At 45.4% G+C, this 19,331-nt stretch overlaps 1 protein-coding gene and 1 long non-coding RNA gene across 13 annotated transcripts in view; one reads left to right on the forward strand and one right to left on the reverse strand.

The window, feature by feature from the left end:
- LOC109548906 (uncharacterized) overlaps window positions 1-19,331 on the forward strand; it is a 78,099-nt gene that overhangs the window by 42,176 nt on the left and 16,592 nt on the right. For both annotated transcript variants that reach the window (XR_002175086.3, XR_012326108.1), the window contains exon 4: window positions 3,100-3,573. This is a non-coding gene — a long non-coding RNA (uncharacterized lncRNA). The remainder of the gene's footprint in view (window positions 1-3,099; window positions 3,574-19,331) is intronic.
- The window catches only part of MRTFB (myocardin related transcription factor B), a 281,350-nt gene that overhangs the window by 9,975 nt on the left and 252,044 nt on the right, over window positions 1-19,331 (reverse strand). For 9 of the 11 annotated variants that reach the window (XM_019928677.3, XM_019928680.3, XM_019928679.3 and 6 more), the window contains 7 exons: window positions 19,086-19,220; window positions 15,655-15,905; window positions 10,742-10,874; window positions 8,982-9,968; window positions 7,409-7,546; window positions 4,686-4,844; window positions 4,285-4,422 (listed from right to left, as the gene is read on the reverse strand). In XM_019928677.3, the coding sequence (XP_019784236.1) occupies window positions 4,285-4,422; window positions 4,686-4,844; window positions 7,409-7,546; window positions 8,982-9,968; window positions 10,742-10,874; window positions 15,655-15,905; window positions 19,086-19,220 (1,941 nt within the window). The remainder of the gene's footprint in view (window positions 1-4,284; window positions 4,423-4,685; window positions 4,845-7,408; window positions 7,547-8,981; window positions 9,969-10,741; window positions 10,875-15,654; window positions 15,906-19,085; window positions 19,221-19,331) is intronic. The other 2 variants (XM_033840240.2, XM_073792295.1) reach the window with 2 other exon arrangements.

Here is a 19,331-nt window from a genome sequence, read left to right on the forward strand (position 1 = left end):
TAATGAATTCTTAATTTCTCCTTACCTGAAATTCTCTCTAGTTCACTTTCATTCTTAAAGGATATTTTTACTTGATATAGAATTGTGGGTTGACAGAGGCCCCACCCCCAGCCCCCCACAAGAACTTTAAAGATGTTGTTCCATTCTTTTCATGCTTCCATAGTTTCTGATGGAAAGTCAGCCATAAATCAAATACAGTTGACCCTTGAACAACATGAGGGTTAGGGGCACTGCCCACCACCCTCAAGCAGTTGAAAATCTGTGTATAACTTAATTTTTTAAAATTTATTTCTTTTATTGTTTAAAATTTATTTTTGGCTGTGTTGGGTCTTCGTTGCTGCACGTGGGCTTTCTCTAGTCGTGGCGAGTGGGGGCTACTCTTCGTTGTGGTGCGCGGGCTTCTCACTGCGGTGGCTTCTCTTGTTGCAGAGCACGGGTTCTAGGTGCGTGGGCTTCAGGAGTTGCGGTACGCAGGCTTCAGTAGTTGCAGTGCGTGGGCCCTAGAGCGCAGGCTCAGTAGTTGTGGCGCACAGGCTTAGTTGCTCCGTGGCATATGGGATCTTCCTGGACCAGGGCTCGAACCTGTGTCCCCTGCATTGGCAGGAGGATTCTTAACCACTGTGCCACCAGGGAAGCGCCATGTGTAACTTTATAGTTGGCCCTCCATATCCATGGTTCCAGCCAACCACAGATTGTATAGTACTGTACTATGTATTTATTGAAACAAATCTGTGTATAATGGACCTGTGCAGTTTAAACCGTGTTGTTCAAGGGTCAAAGGTGGTTGTTAAAGGGTCAACGGTAGTTGTTACCCTGTGTGTATTGTACTGCTTTGCTCTTGATGCTTTCAAGATTTGGTCTTTAAATTTGGCTTCTAGCAATTTGACTGGGATATGATGAGGCCTTCTGTTTATCCCATTTGGTGTTCATTGAGCATCTCAAAGCTGTAAACTTGTCTTTCATCATATTTGTAAAAAATTTGACCAGTATTTCTTAAAATATTTTACCTGCCTCATTCCTTTCTCTTGTCTCCTGGGACTCCTATCATACCCATGTTAGACTGTTTGATGTTAAATAACAGGTCTCTGAGGCTCTGTTCACCTTTTTTAACACATTATTGACCGGAGATGTATTAATACGTCTTTTGTTACCCGAACATTATTGACTGGAGACGTATTAATACATTTTTAGAGAGTGATACAATTAATATCACTGTGCGAAGTTGTTAGAGCTTAAAATTGATCAAGGGTTCATTATACAACTTACGATTGTCCTTATCATTCACATTTCTTCCTCTGTTAGGTTTTGTTCCAACCTTGTGTCTATTATAAACGTAAAATTTTCAAAAGTGACGCATCGCGAAATTTTGAGTGAAGAGTTTTTCAGTGAATTTTATGCATATACTTTCTCTGATTGTCTGAGCGACATATATACTAGTGTCTCAGAAGTTCTGATAGTACTTCAGAATATAGTTCTGATTCAGATGCTGTGACTGTTAGACCAACAAAAAGACAAAAACCCTTAGTGATGGATACTGATATGGAAAATGAAAATGAAACTCATGGTGCTGGAGAATGCTCCTTTGCTTCTACAGAAAAGTGGATTGAAGACAACATTTCATGAAAATTAGAAGCCTTTACAGTGTGTCAGGTGTAAATACTGAATGTAATACCCCACGAAGTGGTAGTGAAATAACAGAATTAATTTTTGGCCGGCCAAAATAAAAACTGCCAGCCACAGGCATTAATTTCTGCAAAAATCCCATGGTCAGTAATGAGTTAAAATCTTTTTTTTTTTTCCTCTGTTATTCAGATTGGATAAATTCTATTGATCTTTCTTCAAGTTCACTTTTTTACCTCTGCCATCTCCATTCTGCTAAGATCTATAATTTTTTTCATTTCAGACACTGTAATTTTCAGTTTTAGAATTTCCATTCATTAAAAAAAAGCATTTCTATATCTGCTTACGTTCTTTATCTTTTCCTTCATTACAGGTATATTTCTTTTACATTATTGATAGTTATAATAGTTGTTTTAAAATTTTGTGTGCAAATTCTAACATTCAAATCAGCTGGGGGTTGGTCTTAGCTGATTGCCTTTTTCCCTTGAGAAAGGGTCCCATTTTCCTGATTCTTTGTACATTGCCGACTTATGAACGGCTGTCGTGGATATCAAATCGTGGAGACTGTATTCTGTCATTTTTCTCAGATGAATGGTTTCTTTTGTTTTAGTAGGCAGTTAACTTGGGTTGGACTTGAACCTCAAAATGTTTCTTGGGCAGAAGTTCCAATCTCAGGTCAGATCTTTTGTCTTTAGCTGATCTGCTACGACTCTACTCCCTACCTATGTGGCTTAGGGGTCAGCCAGAGATGTGGGCAGACAGAATCTGGGCATCTCCTCTCTCAGTTGAGAGCAACCCAGAAGGCAAGGAACCGGTCCTCTGGTTTCCCAAGGCATAAAGGCTGTGGTTTTTCTACCAGTAACCTCACCACTTAGCTTGACCCCAGAGTAAAAGCAGCAGGAAGAGGGAACTCATGCCCTCTAACTCCCTCCCCTCAGTGCAGACTCCTCATCAGAATATGACTCTTTCTAGTCACTCTTCAATGACTTCACAGGACTGCTTTTTGTGTTATAACCAGACTTTAGAGCTGTTATCTGTGCGAAGACTGAACTGGTAGGGCCTTACTTATTAGCCAGTAGTGGAATTGGAAGTCCGAGTAAATGTATTTTAAAAACCTCAGAATCCCTGGACTTTGATGCTCAGTGGTATATGAAGAGGAACCACAGCTAGCTCCCCATCCGAACAGAACTTGACTCCCTCAGTCTAGATGCATGAACCAGAGACAGACAAAGGGCAGGGATTCCAATCAGCTCTCTCAGGTTATGGTGAGAGGATGATTCTCTGTTGTTGTCACACTGGTGAAGGAAATGGTACAGAGTAACCTATACGTTGAGAGTCAGATTTGGAAGGATTTTCTTGAAGATATGTTCCTTCTGGATGGACCAAGGGGAGCACAGCCTAGGCCAGCACCATTTGTTTCACTTCTTTTTGCAAATATCTAAACCTAGTTTCTGAAATGTGGCTTTTCCTCACATATAGGGGCCCTGGCTGAGTCTGGAACTGAAGGAACATTTTACAGTTAGTCACCTTCCTTCGGCAGTAAGTGGATGCGAAGAAGCACGTGGAAACTGTCTGCTTCCTCGAGGAGGCAGTCTGCCCGGGCACCCTGCGTGCCCTGTGTGAGTGTGCCACACCAGGCACTCTGGCCGCCATGGAGCAGTGTCTGCAGCTGCTCACTGGGGCGACCACATAGGTCAAGGTGGCCACGGCTGCCGCTTGCGCAGGAAGTGCTGAGTCCTTGGCTCCGCACACCCCCCTGCAGGAGGAGGCCCCAGGGAGTTGCATGGAGACTGTGGGAGCGAGAGAAGCAGCACAACTCTACCGGTGCATCTGCTGTGGCTGTGAGAGCAGAAGGTCTACCTCTGATCAGCACACCTCTCCCTCCACTGTCAGCACCCGTGCAGTGGCATCAGGTTCACTCCCTGCATCCTCAGGTTCTTTCTTGAAAGTGAGGTGAGTTTTAAGCTTTAAATAGGCAGCGAGCCCAGGAGGAGCGTTCAGGGTAAGGTCTGATGAGACTGTCCTTCTCGGTGCCCACCGGAGGCCAGGTGCTTTTATAAGCAGGAGCTCTATCTATCTTTTTCCATCTCTGGAATAGGTGCGGCTCCTATTTTATCAAAGCAACAAGGCAGGCTCAGAGGAGAGGGACGCACGGTTACGAGGCGGGAATCAGTACATGGCGGGGCCGGGAGGGCCTCAGTCTGTCCCTTCCAAAGTGCATCTGCTCAAGATATGAGCAGAGTTGCTTGCGTGAGCCTGCCTGCTGGAGCAGAGGGTGATGGGCAGTCTGGAAGGCCATCTGGCCAGGAGAGGGTCAGTTTGATGCTGGCCTGACAAATGGTGGCTTTAGAAAAGGGTCCTGTATAAAATACGTGCCCTGGTCACACATATACACATCTATCCCTAACACAACCCGCCTCTGGCCCCCAGGAGAAGTTAGCTAAAGACAAACACGGAAATTCTGAGTAAACAGGAACTGCAGGTTATATGGCTGCTGAAAACCGCTGGGAGTCTCCAAAGTGAATGATGTTTTGATTTTAAATAGCACTTAAAAGGCAAGCAAGGCTACTAGTCATGAAACTTGTCTCTCTTGAGGCAAGTCCATCTTAGACCGGGGCTTCAAGCTGAAGAGGACCCACCCCATCAGAGCTGCGGCCTCCTTACCTCTGGAAGGGAAGACTGGGCACTGCGCGTCTGCTTGATGGCTTCCTCGTAGCGGGGAGGGTCTTTCGTCTTGGGGACCGGGCTCCCAAACAGAGAGTGCTGGACCGCAAACTGCTGGGGCGGAGGGGGCGAGGCGGGCTGCGGCAGACAAAGGAGGAGAGTCAGCCCGGCGGCAGGCTGGCCCCCCGGGGATCCTGGGGGGTGAGGCTGAGGCGCCGGCGGGCCGGGCCACCCCCACTGTGCTGACGGCTAAGCTGCCCCGGAACAAGTCCTATCCCGGGACTTTCGGCTGCTTCCCCCTGTTAATGCCGACACTCGGCCGTCCAGGCCTGAAGCCTGGGACTCTGGGCTGAACCCGCGCCCTGTACGTGCTGGCACCGCTGCCCCGTGGGCTGGGTTACCTTGTTGGGAGGGTTGGGGCCGTTCTGCAGGGATGGAAGTGGCGTGCTTCTGGGTTGAAGAATGCTGCTGTTTGTCTTGTTGATAAAGGGCTGCTGCACTGCTGGAGCGGGTGGTCTCTGATACGGAAGAACTGTATTGGATGCTGAGTTTGTGAAAACCTGTAATGAATAAATATTTGCCCATCAATTTGTTCTTCTGCTCTTCCTAATAAAGAAAACCACATTTTAGAACAGGGGTTCGGGACTTCCCTGGTGGTGCAGAGGTTAAGAATCTGCCTGCCAATACAGGGGACATGGGTTCAAGCCCTGGTCTGGGAAGATCCCACATGCCGCGGAGCCACTAAGCCCGTGCGCCACAACTACTGAAGCCTGCGCTCTAGAGCCCAAGTGCAGCCAAAAAAAAAAAATAGAACAGGGGTTGGCAAATGTTTTCTGTGAAAGCCACGGAGCATATAGTTTAGGGCCGGGCGCTGTGCAGCAGCTGCTGTAACTGCTTGCCCTGCCCTGCGGCCCCGACACAGCCCGGATGAGAGTGAGCATGGGTGGCTCAGGACAGCTCCACCTACAGACACGGGCGGGGCTGGGTGTGGCCCACAGGCCGCGATTCCCTAGCGTCAGTGGTCTCTGTCGTGGACAGCAGCGGGGACAGTGCGCTGTGGGCAAGCTCAGTATGATTCTCCTCATTTGCTCTCAGGGCTCTTTGGCTCATAGCTGCCAAGCCCCCCTCTCTCTTCCAGCTTTGCTCCCAGGCGCCAAAGCCACACTTGTAACATTTACAAACACACATTTGGGACGTCTCAAAGCTAATACGTTCCATATTAAACTTTCCCCTTTCTTCCCACTGCCCCCCAGCCTCTGCGCAAAAATAATTCTTGGTTTTGCCTTTATTTATTTTTGAAACTTAGGTAAAGGGAGCCCTCAGCGCTCACACGTCTCAGACACACCTCCTGGGTCGGGACCTGTGGTCTGCTGTCCTGATCCAGGTCCTCACTAGCCATCACTGGAAAAGTGCCACTGCTGTCTACCTGCGCCCACCTGCCTGTCAGCCCTCTGCCATGACGACAGTCTCAACACACACACATACACACACACACACACACACACACAGACACAGGCAATCGAGTCCCTCCTACACTCACTGGCTCTTCTTTTTTGGGGTAAAATCCTCCTCTTTGGCTGGCATGTCAACCTTCTCACTACCTGGCCCCTTTTCCATCCTAACTGAAAGGCCACACGTGCTGTGGCCACACTCAATTTTCCACTTTTCTGAAAATTTCTCCTAATCCTTGCAAGGCCTCATTTAAAATCTGCCCCCTTCTGAGAAGCGGTTTTCCGCTTTGTCAGGCAGAGGTGAGAACTTCTTCCTGTGGAATTACAAAGTGTGTTGTTTAGCTCCCATCAAGAGCCAAAGGCTTTAGGGCCTGTGGCAAATGTATGGCCATGATGTTGATTCTGTAACCGTGTTTCCCAGAGCTGGTTTGCTCATAGAAATTTTAATATACTTTATACTACTAGTATTCTGAAAGAGAAAAACTTAACCTATATATTTTTACTGTAAATGTGTATAAGTATTCCTTAAGCATGAAAGTGTGTGTGTGTGTGTGTGTGTGTGTGTGTGTGTGTGTGTGTATCCCTCCAAACAGTACAACTTCTCTGGGTGATAAGTTCTTTAACTATATTCTTCTTATTTATCCATCTATATGTTGTTTTTCTCTCTCCTCCCTCAAAGAAAACTGTCTTACCATTTGAATATTCACTAAGTTTCTTACTAAACTGTTATTTTTGGGCCCACCTCTAACTCCTTGCTCACTGCACTCCTCAGAGGAGATTCCAAGAGAGCATGTGTGTTAACATGACTGTCGCTGTCCCAAGAGGCCATTTCTGTCTGTTCCTCAAGTTGTTTCTGCCTTAGCCCAGAGAGTTCACGCCAGCCTGGGGCATATCTACAGGTGTACCTCATTATCGGGGTTCTTTTACACTGAAGATTAAAACTCTGGGATTAATCATTCTCAAGGATTAAAACAGTAAGATCTACTTTTGAGGCCTTAAGATTTTTCTGGCGAGGAGATGGGCACATAGCTCCACCTACTGGATAAGAGGGAGTCTGGGTGGCTTTTGGGGCTCTTCAGCAGAACTCTTAGTAGAAGTCCTGTAGAGGACAGTGAGCCCTAGATCAGCACCACCATTTTAAAGATGGGGACAATGACACTCAGACGGTACATGAATCCTGCATAAGGCACAACACAGAGGAAGTGGCGAGCCAGAATGCCAGCCAGACCTAGGCCGCCTGGCTCTTAATCCCTGAGAGGGCAAACTCTTAAAAATATGTAAAGATCTCACTCAAGATAAACATTTCAACAAGTGTCTTTTTCACCTTCAAATACCTTTCCCCAGGGCACTTTTCTTCCCCCCACAAAATGATTACTTTGAAAAGAAAATTTAAAACCTAGAAAATTCTATATATGAGGATTGAAAAAATAGTTTTGAAACTTTTCTTGGAAAAGGGGCTTAACTGTTAAGATGAGCTATCTTTTAGTAATAAAGAACTCTTTCTGCAGCCAAATGGCATCTGACCCAAAGCTAACCCGGTGGGAGACGGATCACAGAAAAGAACAAACAGGAGCTTCCCACGGAGGAGGCTCCGATAAAGATGCTTGTTGAACGTTCGGCGGATGATAGTACAAAAACCAGCAACAGTCTGTCACTTATTAGCATTCACCAACCTTTCTGACTTGCTGAGGTTGACTGAGCACATGTGGCGTGAAAGTGTCTTGTTTCTGAGGTGCAGCCTGGGCCAGGCCTGAGGACAAGGTGGCAGTTGCTATCTGAGTCTGAGCCTGGATGCCTGTTTGTGGTGGAGTCTAGGAGGGAAAAAAAAAAAAATCAAATGAATTGTCAAAATCAAGGTTAGAATGAAGAGTTTAGATGTGGAGTAACTGGTCACTTGGGGATCACATCTAAAAAAAAAAATAAGATAAAATGTTTATAGATACACACTCCAATTCACTGGCACATAAATTTGAACCTTCGTTTGAAACCAGAGAGTTAAACACCAGACCAGTTATTTCCATGCTCTTACTGTTTCCTAAGTGGCTAAGATTTTCGTTTGAAAATTTGGGGAAAATAGATGACTGAAGTCAAAAGAACCTATAGCAGCTCTACACATAATAAATAGGTCAGGTGTTATAATAATAATTTTAATAGCAGCAAGGAAATTTGTGAGGCCTGACTGTGCAAATTCCTGCTTTTAAGCTGCAATATGTGCTCCCTATGGGAGAGCCAGCCACGGGCTGGGCGCTCACAGGCCCAGAATAAAACGTAATTCCTGTTCCTCGAACATCAACTCTAATGGAAGAGCTGGACAGGAAAACAAATGTTTAGGAAAGCTGTATCACAGAGCAGACTTTCAGTTTCAGACACTCTAAAGATGAAACAGGGGAGTTAGGACTTCAGAACGTGCCGAGGGCCCTTGGGTCAGGCCTCCTAACCCCGGGGAGGCGGGGGTACAAGACTGCTCCTCTCTGGGTGGTCAGGGTAGAGAAGCAGGACTCCAAATGGTTTCTGTGTACCGTGGCCCACATTTTGTTTAAGAAAACCTTCCATAATCGAGTTGCACAGAAACGGCTGCAGGCAACGCTGGCATAAAAGTCAACTTCATGCTCACCAGTGCTTCATCGTTTCTCAACACCAGCCTCACTCCTGAATCTGTGGTCGCATTCTCCTTAGTTTAGGCATCTTCACCTCAGCGGTGGCTTTTAAGAACTCCATTTAGGAGGCAGAGCACGGGAGTGGGCATGAGAGCAAGAGCTCTGCAGTCCGAGGCCTCGGCTGGAGTGCCAGCTCTGACCTTGGACAACTTATTAAACCTCTGAGGCCCTCGGTTTCCTTTCTAGAAGGGGGCTTTCTCACTTGGGTCTCCTGGGAGAAGGGAGGATTAAAGGAAGCATGCCATCTAAAGTATCTGGTGCTGTGCCTAGAACACAGAAAGCACTCAGGACAGTAGCTGTCATCGTTACGAGAATGCCACCGGTATTTTAAAACGTCTACACAGAATAATACTGTGCTAGGGGTGAAAGGCAGCAGAAAGGGAAAAGCACCCCTTGTGTGTTTTCACTATATAAAAACAGTGCTAGCTGTTTGCGTTTGTGAATAACCCCCAACACGTGCACACGTTTCCTGCAACCGTGAAGCCTGACTTGGCTGCACTTAGGAAGCAGCTCAGCTCTGGAATCTCCATAAGCAATTCCTGGTCCATGCAAACTGTAAGGCAAAGGAGTTAGAAGACACACTTCACACCTGGAGTTTGAGGCTGCCTACTGGGAGCTGCACTGAGGTGACACCGGAGCCCTGGATGGACACGGGGAGCAGCAGCTGCGTGGTGTGCGTGGTCAGTAAAGCCTGTGGCTGAGCCACCCCGGCGGGCGGCTGGCCCTGGGAACTCACGTAAAACTGCGGGACGAGGCTTGGTGGCTCGGCCGGGGCCACGGGGACCTCTTGCTTGATCACTATGGCCTTTTTGGCAACGAGGGTCTGGCCGGCCACTAGGCTGGGGCCGTCGGGGACCAGGGCCTCGTCCTTGGCGGCGGGAGCGGTGCCGCCCCGAGCCTGGTCTGACTTGGGGACTGGAGGGGCCGGGGTGCTGGGCGGGGGCTCCAGTGGCCGCTGCTGCTGCCCTCGTTTCTCCACCTCCAGCTGCATCTTCAGAACTTCCACGAGCTTCTGCTCTTGTTCCAGTTTCCGCTTCAGCTCTTCGATCTGCTTCTCCTTCTCCTGGAGCTTGCGGTCCTTCTCGGCCGCGTCGAGCTCCAGGGTGGACAGCGTGCTGCTGGTGGGGCTGAGGCTGTCCTCTGTACTCGTGGCTCGCAGAGGCGACGAGCACAGGAACTGCGACGGGGACATCATGGTCATGATCTCGGTGAACGTGTCCGCCACGCTTGCGTCCTCGGCGCTGAGACTGGACTGTTCAGAGGGTGCGGGTGAGATGGGCAGCGGGGAGCTAACACTGTCCACGTGGGCTGTGCTGCTGGATCCAGCGGATGGCAGCTCTCCCTTGAAAGTGGAGCCTGAGCTGGTCACCGAGTTCTGCAGTGTTGTCACTGGCAGGGCCATGGTAACTTCTGGGTTACTGGGGACGATGGCAGATGTTGACAGGGCCACGATGCCACCGGTAGCAGCACCACCGCTGTTCATTTCCTGGTAGGGTTTCAGGCGTTCAATGAGGTCCAGTTTGGTGCCTGACACCGGAAGACCCCTTAACTTCAGTTCTGTCTTCAGCTCCGACACCTGAAGTACAAACAAATAAGATCTCTTTTTTCGTATTATGACCTTCTCACAAAACTTCAGTGCACTTTTGAGATGGAAAAGGCGCCTACATCTGTCAGACATCTCCGTATTACTACATATATGAAAGTGGGACAGTTCCTTTTACTTTTTTTTAACACACAAAAACACACAGAGCTGTAGACCTAAAGGACTCGAAAGGCCAGTGATAAAGCAAGGGTTATTAGAGGGTAATTCCTTTACTATATCAAAAGATTTATTACCAGAAATGATGCTAACAGTTACATTTATTGAGTAATTACACTGCCAGAAGTGCTTTACTCTTTCAGTTAATCTTCACATGAGGTCCAGGTATTATGATTCCCATTTTACAGATGGGGAGAGGGTGCATCGCTAGTGCAAGCTACCGCAGATAACAGAAGGCTGAGCGGGGGTAGAGCCCAGGAAGGATGGCCCTGGAGATCATGTTCTTAACTGTTACATTTTCCTGCTTCTCCCAAACTTGGCAATGAATAGGGAAGAAAAAAATCTGCTTCTGGAGTTAGGAGTGGTGTGGTGCTTGCACATGGCGTTTGCTCAATAAGTGGAGATTTATTCCTGGTCATTTTAAAGGAAACTTAATGGACGTAGAAAGAAAGTACCTCTATAAAGGTTATCCTATTGGTGGTAAAGGTGAATATCTATTAGGAACTACCTACACCTGCTAGGCAAATCTGGCAAATCATTTACATTTTTGTGGTACTTATGGGTGAAGAAACCCCACTTGCAATGATCACCTTTAAGTCATCCAAGCTAGAAGGCAGAGGCCCTGGCTTTCTCATAGGAGCAGATGTATTCTGTCTTGGTGTGTTAGATGTGGTGTTGTTCAAAGCTGGATTCCCACTGTTGTTATTCTTGTCATTGAGTGGCCTTCAAAAGAAAAAGAAAGTTAGAGTTTCTAATAACATAATTTCTGGGATTGACATTGCTCCTGCTAACAATCTGTTAACTTACGAAGAGAAAAATACCCGGTCATGGATTGGCAGACTCAATATGGTAGAGAAGTCAGTCAAATTAGACCCCAGTCAAAATCCCTGCAGGTTTTGTGTGTTGTTTGCTTGCTTGGTAGAAATTTAGAAGGTGATTCAAAGCTTTATATGGAAATGCAAAGGACCAAGAATGGCCATGACAGCTTTGAAGTAAAAAAGCAAAGCTGGAAGCATCATACCACCAGATATCAAAATTTATGGTGATGCTGATGCAAGGACAGAACAATAGACAAATGGGAGAGATTAGAGAATCCAGGAACAGACCCCCAAGTACAAGGACCCTCAAGTCATCACAAAGGCGACACTGCAGTGTGGTGGTTCTTCTCATAAATGCTAATTAGGCTAAACTGGATATTCACACAGAGCAGAACAGGGCTCAACCCCTACCCTCACACCATCCCCAAACCTAAATGTGAATTGGAAAACAAACTTTGAGAAGAAAACTTAGGATAATATCTTCATAGCCTTTGATAAGCAAAGATTTCTTAGACAGGACACAAAAAGTACTCACTAAAAAGGATATCTTTCAGAGGGTGAAAAGTCAAGCCCCGGGAGAAGATCTTGTAATATGTATTTCTGACAAAAGCCTCATCTAGAATACACACAGAAGTCTTGCAAATTAGTAAGAAAAAGAAAAGCCCAATGGGAAACTGGGAAAATCATGAACAAGCATATCACAAGAAAGTAGATCCAAATGGTCGATAAATATGTGAACAAGTGCTTAACCTCATTAGGTATGAATTACAGAATAGCCAATAAAAATTAACTGCTGCTGTCTGCATCAGGAAAGATGCATCTCACAAACATAATGTTGAGTGGAACTGACCTATGGGATAGGAGTCAGGACCGTCGCTGCCGGGGGATGCGAGGTAGTGGTCATGGAACGGACAGGGGCTCCGTTTCTTGATTTAGGTGGTTACAGGCGGGATGCGAGGTAGTGGTCATGGAACGGACAGGGCTCCGTTTCTTGATTTAGGTGGTTACAGGGGGGATGCGAGGTAGTGGTCATGGAACGGACGGGGCTCCGTCTCTCGATTTAGGTGGTTACAGGAGTGTGCTTGCCCTGGCATCCATTTTCACTTATGATTTATGGACTTCTCTACCATACACTACATTTTTAAAAGCTTATTTAAAAAATATTGGTGAATCTGTTGCACTCATTTCCCGAAACTCCTTTCCATGTCAAAGCCAGGTCCTCCCGACCCCTTCCAACTGTAATACTCCTGGCAACAATGGCATTTCCTTTTCTGGCTGGTTGATATTCATTAAAGAAAGGTGCACGTGGTGGTTGATACTGTACAGCCAATTCCAGTGCCGCCTCGGGCTTTACTGTCAGTGTGAGCTTTGGTACTGCAGCCAAAGAGACCCTGAATTCCATGTTTTGAAATAGGGATGTAGGTCATGGTGCCTGTGGGGCGAGGCCCATGGCTGGGTGAGCTTTCTCAGATGGGTTTTAGGAAGCCTGTGTTTGAAGCCAGTTCTGGCCTTGTCAGCAGCTAATTCTTGACATACATTTGAGTCTTTTTAAACCTGACTGCATTTTGCTGAAATTAAATACTTGAAGTATTCGAAATGAAGTTTCTTGAAGTTTGGAGGAAATGACAAATATCTGAAAATGTATCACTATTCTTTCTAAAAATTCAACGTTTAAGTCTTATTTTAGAATTACAAAAACATTTTATTTTAATCATTGTTTCTCAGCCTTATATTCATTACTGTCCCCCCGAGAAGCCTTTTTAGACGTTTTTTCCCTAATCGCTCTCCCTATGAAATTTTAATACCGTAGATGTACTGCACTTTTGTCCACATACTATGTACGTAGGTCTATTCTTTATTAAATAAAAAGTGTAAAATTCCCTCCAAGGAACTTTTGCTCCTTTGCGAATGATAGGCTCTCCTTGAGAATGCGTGATTTAAATCAGTTATTCTGTTCATGCTGTCTTTTTGGTTGAGATTCTACAATACTCTACTTGTTACTATGGTTAACAGTACAGTGCTGAATTCAACTTTTAAAATAACTGAAATAAGTTGGTCTATTTTTTTCCCAAATCAACCAGAGGGAAAAAAGGGGGATGGATGCCTGATGAATGTGATCACTGTGCACCTGAGGATCCCGAGGTCCAGAGACCCTCCAGGACCCTTCCTTTCCGTCAGCGTGTGGCCACGCTGGGACTAAGGCCCCATGTCTTCAGGCTCTTGCTTCTTCCAAGATACCAAAGGGCTGTGTTATCAGTAAAATTCCACCGCTGCGGGCACTAGAGAACTGCCACATTCAGTTTCTTGTATGGAATTTCGGTAAAAAGAAACAATGTGTTAGAAAATAACATCTCCATTTTTAGGACCTGGAAATTAAACAAAACTGGCATTCCCTCTTTGGCTGGTGCAATAAGACACAAAAATGAGGCCTCCTTCTTCCTCCTAGTTCTTGGAGCTTTTTGGATGATGCCTTCCTGGGGCAGGAGGCTTGGTTACTTCAGTGGCAGGAATGTCTGAGGAGGAGAGGGGGACTGAAGCCTTCACGGAAACACAAAGAACTTCAGAGTTCAGGTACCTCACACCTCAGATGTTTTCTTCCCATCTACAAAGTTGGCCCCATACAGACAATTTCTTGCATTACAGAAAAGACTATTTCATGGACAGACACCACCTTTTATGGGATTTGCAGTTAATTTTCCTCATCTGGGAACGGGGTCAGGAATAACATCAACTCCTCTGAGGGTCACTGTGAGGAGGATGCTGAGCACACGCTCAGGCACCCAGAGTGGCACCTACACGGGAGCCACCGTTGCCGTTATCCTCACTGGTGCCCAGTGGTGGTGACGGTGGGGGCCGCCTCCCCGGGTCCTGGATGAAGCTGAGAGCAGCGGTGGTTTGTCTCTGATACTCGTCCAGTTCTCTGGCCTTCCCTGGGTCCCTTCCAATGTCAACAGCTCTCTCAGGCCTGCTTGCTCTTAAAATAATAACATGCTACAAAAATTCTTTCTTCCTTCATCTCTGTGCCCTGGTGTTTTCGATTTAAGTACTTCACAGGAAGGCCTGAATGACTAATAGGTCTAATCTTCCTCAAGATATTTGTATCTTACAAGGAAAAAGGGAATTGATAATTATTAGCGTATGAGGAGATATTTCTTAAAGAGAAGCTTTTGAGTAAGTCTTAATCCTTTTCTACTCCTAGAAAATAGGGGCTCTCCATGGAGCAGTGCTCAGCCTACGTGTGGAAAACAGAAGTAAAGCTTCTATAGATCATGTAATCATAAGCTGAGTGCACGGATCACAGAGTATCATTTTTCCCTGTCATGAGATTTTGGATCTTTTTCTAAAGTTCCTTTTCTCGAGTTGACTGTAAATATTCCTTTTTCCTGAAAAGTGAATGAAATGAAGGACAGAGTCCTTGCATTTTTATCTGTTTCCCAGAAAAGTGTACTGAGGATTTGTTACCTAGAGATTTCCTCTAGTACATAATTAAAATTAGCTGTGCATGTCCTGCTATGAATTCAGTCTCAGAAATCGTCAGAACTTACTCCCTTCTGTCCCTCCTGATTGGGCTCAAACTTTGGAAACGTGTTCCTTCTTCACAGTTATCGCTCACCAAGACCTTTTACTGTCTTTTGAAACATCTGTCACCTGTTCCTGCCTTCCCATTATCAGTGCCCTTTCAACTCCTTGCATCCACTTTATCGCAGAGTTTCTAACTGGTTTTCCTATGTCCGGACTCCCCTCCAGTACTGGTGTCAAACTGTTCTTTCATGCATTTTGATTTTACCATGCCACTGTGGCCCTCTGAAACATCCACTGTATCAAGATTAAAGTCGTCCCAACTTCATGTTCCTCTAGACATTGGCTCTACTCAAATCTGTCTTCCTCTTTTCTTAAAAACTAACCACATTCTTTATTCAGGCCTTTTTTCCTCACCATGTAATAAATAGGCATTGTTTGCTCTATACTTGCACTCAGATCATTCCTCTTTGCTTGGAAGGCTCCTTCCCAAGGTTCAGGCCCTTTCCCATGTAAATATCCCGCCTTTTTCATAAAGCTTTCCCTGACCACTGCAGCCTCCAGCTTTTATGCTCCTCCGTCCTTTTTTTCTTTTTTCTTTTTTAAACTGTTTATACCAGGATTACACTTTTTTTTTTTTTTTTTGCGGTACGCGGGCCTCTCACCGTTGTGGCCTCTCCCGTTGCGGAGCACAGGCTCTGGACACGCAGGCTCAGCAGCCATGGCTCACGGGCCCTGCCACTCCGCGGCATGTAGGATCCTCCTGGACCGGGACACGAACCCGTGTCCACTGCATCGGCAGACGGACTCTCAACCACTGTGCCACCAGGGAAGCCCACCAGGTTTACACTTTTTATGCTTTTCTCATAGCATCTAATACTATTCAGGTAAAGAACAGGCAGATCTTTCCTGGATGAATAATTGTGAAAAGTCATTTCTAACTTGAAAGGTTCAGAACCTGTTCTGGAGGACAAAAAATGGACTGGAAGGGAGGCTATTCTCACTGTGCTGACTTCAGACACTGTGTGAGCTTTGATGGTAATAAAATGAAAAGAATCACTGAGCACAAGTAAATCACAACATCCAACCTTTAGCAACTAATGGTCCCTCATCAACAACCACAGTCCACCCCGCTTTAAGGAGCCGGCCTCGACCCCAGTCCGTACTTGAGTGGCGCAGGCAGGATGGTCTGGTAGTTGTAGTGCTGCTGCTGCTGCTGGCTGAGGATCTGCAGCTGCAGGAAGAGCTGCTGCTGCTGGAGCAGCCGGGCGTAGTTGGAGTCCATGGGCGGCTCGCTCTTCTCCCCCTTCTGATCGGGCGGGATGTACTGGTGGTACTTCAGCTTCTTCACCCGGGGCTTCGGGTCCTTGCACTTTTTGCTACGGTGCTTGTCATTTGGATTCTTGGGATGGCTTTGCTATTTTCGAGAAAAAGACAGTAAGAAAATTCTAAGAGAATGCAATCCATTGTACTGTGTGCCTAACTGATTTGAAAAGAAAACGCAACGCACCTTGGAAATCGGTGTCGCTGCTCTGGAGAGCAATATACTAAATACATTTTAAGAGCTGTGAGAACATCCGAGTACTCCCTGTGACCAAAAATCTTGCTCCTAAGGACTTACTTCTCCTGATGCACTGGTCCCTTAGACTAAGGGCAAGATGCTCAGCTCAGCATTATCTATTCAAGTTCAACAAACATTTACTTTGGGTCTCCTGTGTAGATATTGCCTAGTACTTACATATACTATCTCCTAGTGAAAAACAGGTCTCACACTAAATATACAATAGGGAAAAGATTAAGTATACTTCACCATAACTATGTCATATTTTATGGTCATTAAAAAAAAAACTATGGTGAATATGTAAAAGCAGAAAAATGCTTCTAATGGGAATAAAGCAGAATATAAAGCCACGAATTTCTATGGCAAATATGCAGAAAAAAGAATACTGAGTAATGTGAATATGAATTTTTAAAAATTTTTCAAAAATATTACATTTTTATTTTGAAAATGGGGTGTGAGACCCTGTCTTATGATTAAGAATCAGATGACTTTTCTGAGTTCTTTTCACCTCCTCCATTTATAAGTTATCAGATCACTTTCTACTTTTTAGTATTCAAATTGTAAGATAACTTCATCTGAAAAAAAAGTCCACCAACAAAACAAAGCAGCACAAAACCACAAGGTATAGAAAATTATTTCTAAGATGCTTTAGGTAAAATACCCAACTTAGTAAGAAAACTTTGAGAAGTACTAAATTAAATATAGCTATCAGTGTGATCATGTTATATAAGTTCACATTCAAAGAATTAGGACATTGCAAAAAAACCCAGAAAATAGAAATAAAGAAGAAAAGAAAAATCACCATATTCTGTATATCAGAAATCGTCACTATTAATATTTACTTTTTACTGCTTGGCCATCTCTCTTCAGTTGAACTGGCTTCCTTGTTCAGTGACGTTCAATTTTCTGCCCACAGATGTCCTCACAGCTACTCCCTCACCCCCTTTAGATCTCTGCCCAAATGTCATCTGCTTATTTGACCAGAACACTCTACTTAAAACAGAAACGTCTCCCCTTGCCTCCATCCCCGATCTTCACCACCCGGCACACTCTGTGTTTTATGTCTGTTCACCTCCAGCTCCTGTCCAAGGCGGAGGTACTGTGATGTTTTTTCTTCACTGCTTTATCTACTCCTCGTACCCAGAACAGCACCTGGCTGGCACCTTCTGGTGCACACAGAAGGTGCTCTATAAATATCTGCTGAATTAATGAGTGATAAATGTGTATGCTAATTAGAAATCACTTGAATTATCAGGCACTTAAAATACATCACAATGTTAGACAATATTCTTGTCGCTAAAACAGCCTCCTCCTGCAATCTCACAATATTAATCAATTCACTGTCATCTGCTTATTTTATCAATAATAAATTTTATTTCTGATCTTTTCAGACTGATCATAAAATGAATGGGGTCTGGGTTAAGAAGGGTTGACTATAATTGTTATGTAATAAAACAAGACCCAGACACAGTCAAGAAGGGGACAGAAATATAATAACCAGCATTCCTCAGACTAAACTGGCTGTTAGCTGTTAGCCTGCACATGTCTATTCTCTTAGGACTGAGGATGGGAAATAGCTTTCCTCATAGAAAAACCCCAAAGAATTGTGGTCTGTTTCCTAATGTGTACCTATCCTTTCCTCTACTGGCAGAGTTCCCAGGATAGTCTACTCGACCCCTCGGTCTCACATTCTTAAACAATGCCTTTTGCTTTAGAACTAAAGCCCTCCTTAAAGACAGACACTAGTGAGGAGCAGAAATTCAGAGAGCAGGAGAGGCAGCGAACAAATTCTCAGTATCTGCAGGGAAAGACGGGTTGGCATTCGAACCCCCTTTGTGCTATTGGTGGGACATGCTGGGGGTTGTGGGAAGAGGAGGTAAAAGCTGATTTTACTGGCATGGTTACACTTGCCACCCTTTGGGATTTCTGGTGAAGACGGTGAAATACACTGGTACGTGCCCTGAAGGCATGGACACCTGGGCACACGGATGAACAAAAGCGCCTTCTCTCCACGGAGGTCAGGACAAGCACAGGTCCTGGGGACGAGGGGAGTGAGGAACACGCCCCAGGCTAGCTGCCTTCCAGGAGTGCTGCAACGGCTAACTGGGAAGGAAGGATGAAGGCCAGACTGGGATTCGGAGACGGGGTCCTTCTGGCCTTGTCACTTCCTCACTTCTCTGGGCCTCAGTCTCCTCATCTGAAAGGTGCTGAGAGGCTTAGCTAGCTCTCTGAGGTCCTTTTTCAGTTCTAAAAGTTTGAGATCTGTGTTCTGCTAGTTTTGGCAAAAGTCACATCTGAAATGATTAAACTATTCCTCAGTTTGTAACCCCCCCCTTTATTTACCAGTTCTAAATACACGTTAAAAAACTTAAAAAATGTATTATATATTGAAAATTTGAATCTTCCTCGGAACTTCTAACTGAATTATTTTGACCAAGTGAAATGCATGGAACAGTGCCACGAATCTGCAGCTTATCTGAAGAACAAATCAAGCTTGATTTGTTTGTATTGTATTGTATCAGGCCAAATCTGCTAAATCAAAAAAATGTGTTTGCTTCTCAAAAACCTTTAACCTGTCACATATCTGCAGCACCACTGAGTCTGACCTTGTGTATAAAGCCCCGAATCACGTTACCATTACAGGCATCTGCTTGTGAGATTCATGAATCCCAAGTACTATAGATTGTCTCTCTCTCCCTTGTTTGTTTCATCTTAGTGGCCTGGGTGGAAGCAGAATTGGGAACTGCTGATAAAATGATTCCTAAAGTCTTTCTGCACTGCTGCAGTCATTTTATACAGACTGAATTTTGTGCTGTTCTTCTGTGACCATCGAATGAGAGGTCATTTGTTGAAGGTGGTGGTGGTTTCAGTTATGAAGGCCTGGGTGAGCAAGTCCTTCTGTGGTTTTGTTTGCAAGGCTTCAGGCTAAAAGGCAGGCTGGGCAACGTGGACACAGCCTTTGTCCTCTGTGCTCAGGGCTACACACCACAGTTGAAGGTAAAGACGCTCAAAGCAGCGTGCATGCAGGGTACCCACCTTCACCAGTGCTGGCCCAGGCTTTGCTGAGGACACGGTGTTGGTGGGGAGGACAGGCGCTGTGGACCGTGTGGGGGGCTGGTCTGCAGTAGGCGTTTTCAAGAATTCAGGAACTGCTGGGGACACTGAAGTAAACTGGTGGAAAAGGCAGAAAGGGGACAAGTCTGTGAAATCAATGACAGTGAAAAGAGAAAAACCAAAATTATAAGGGGATGACCTCATTTTTTAAAAAGTCCACTAGAAAAG

This window comes from Tursiops truncatus, chromosome 15 (genome assembly GCF_011762595.2).
Source record: "Tursiops truncatus isolate mTurTru1 chromosome 15, mTurTru1.mat.Y, whole genome shotgun sequence".
NCBI lineage: Eukaryota > Metazoa > Chordata > Mammalia > Artiodactyla > Delphinidae > Tursiops > Tursiops truncatus.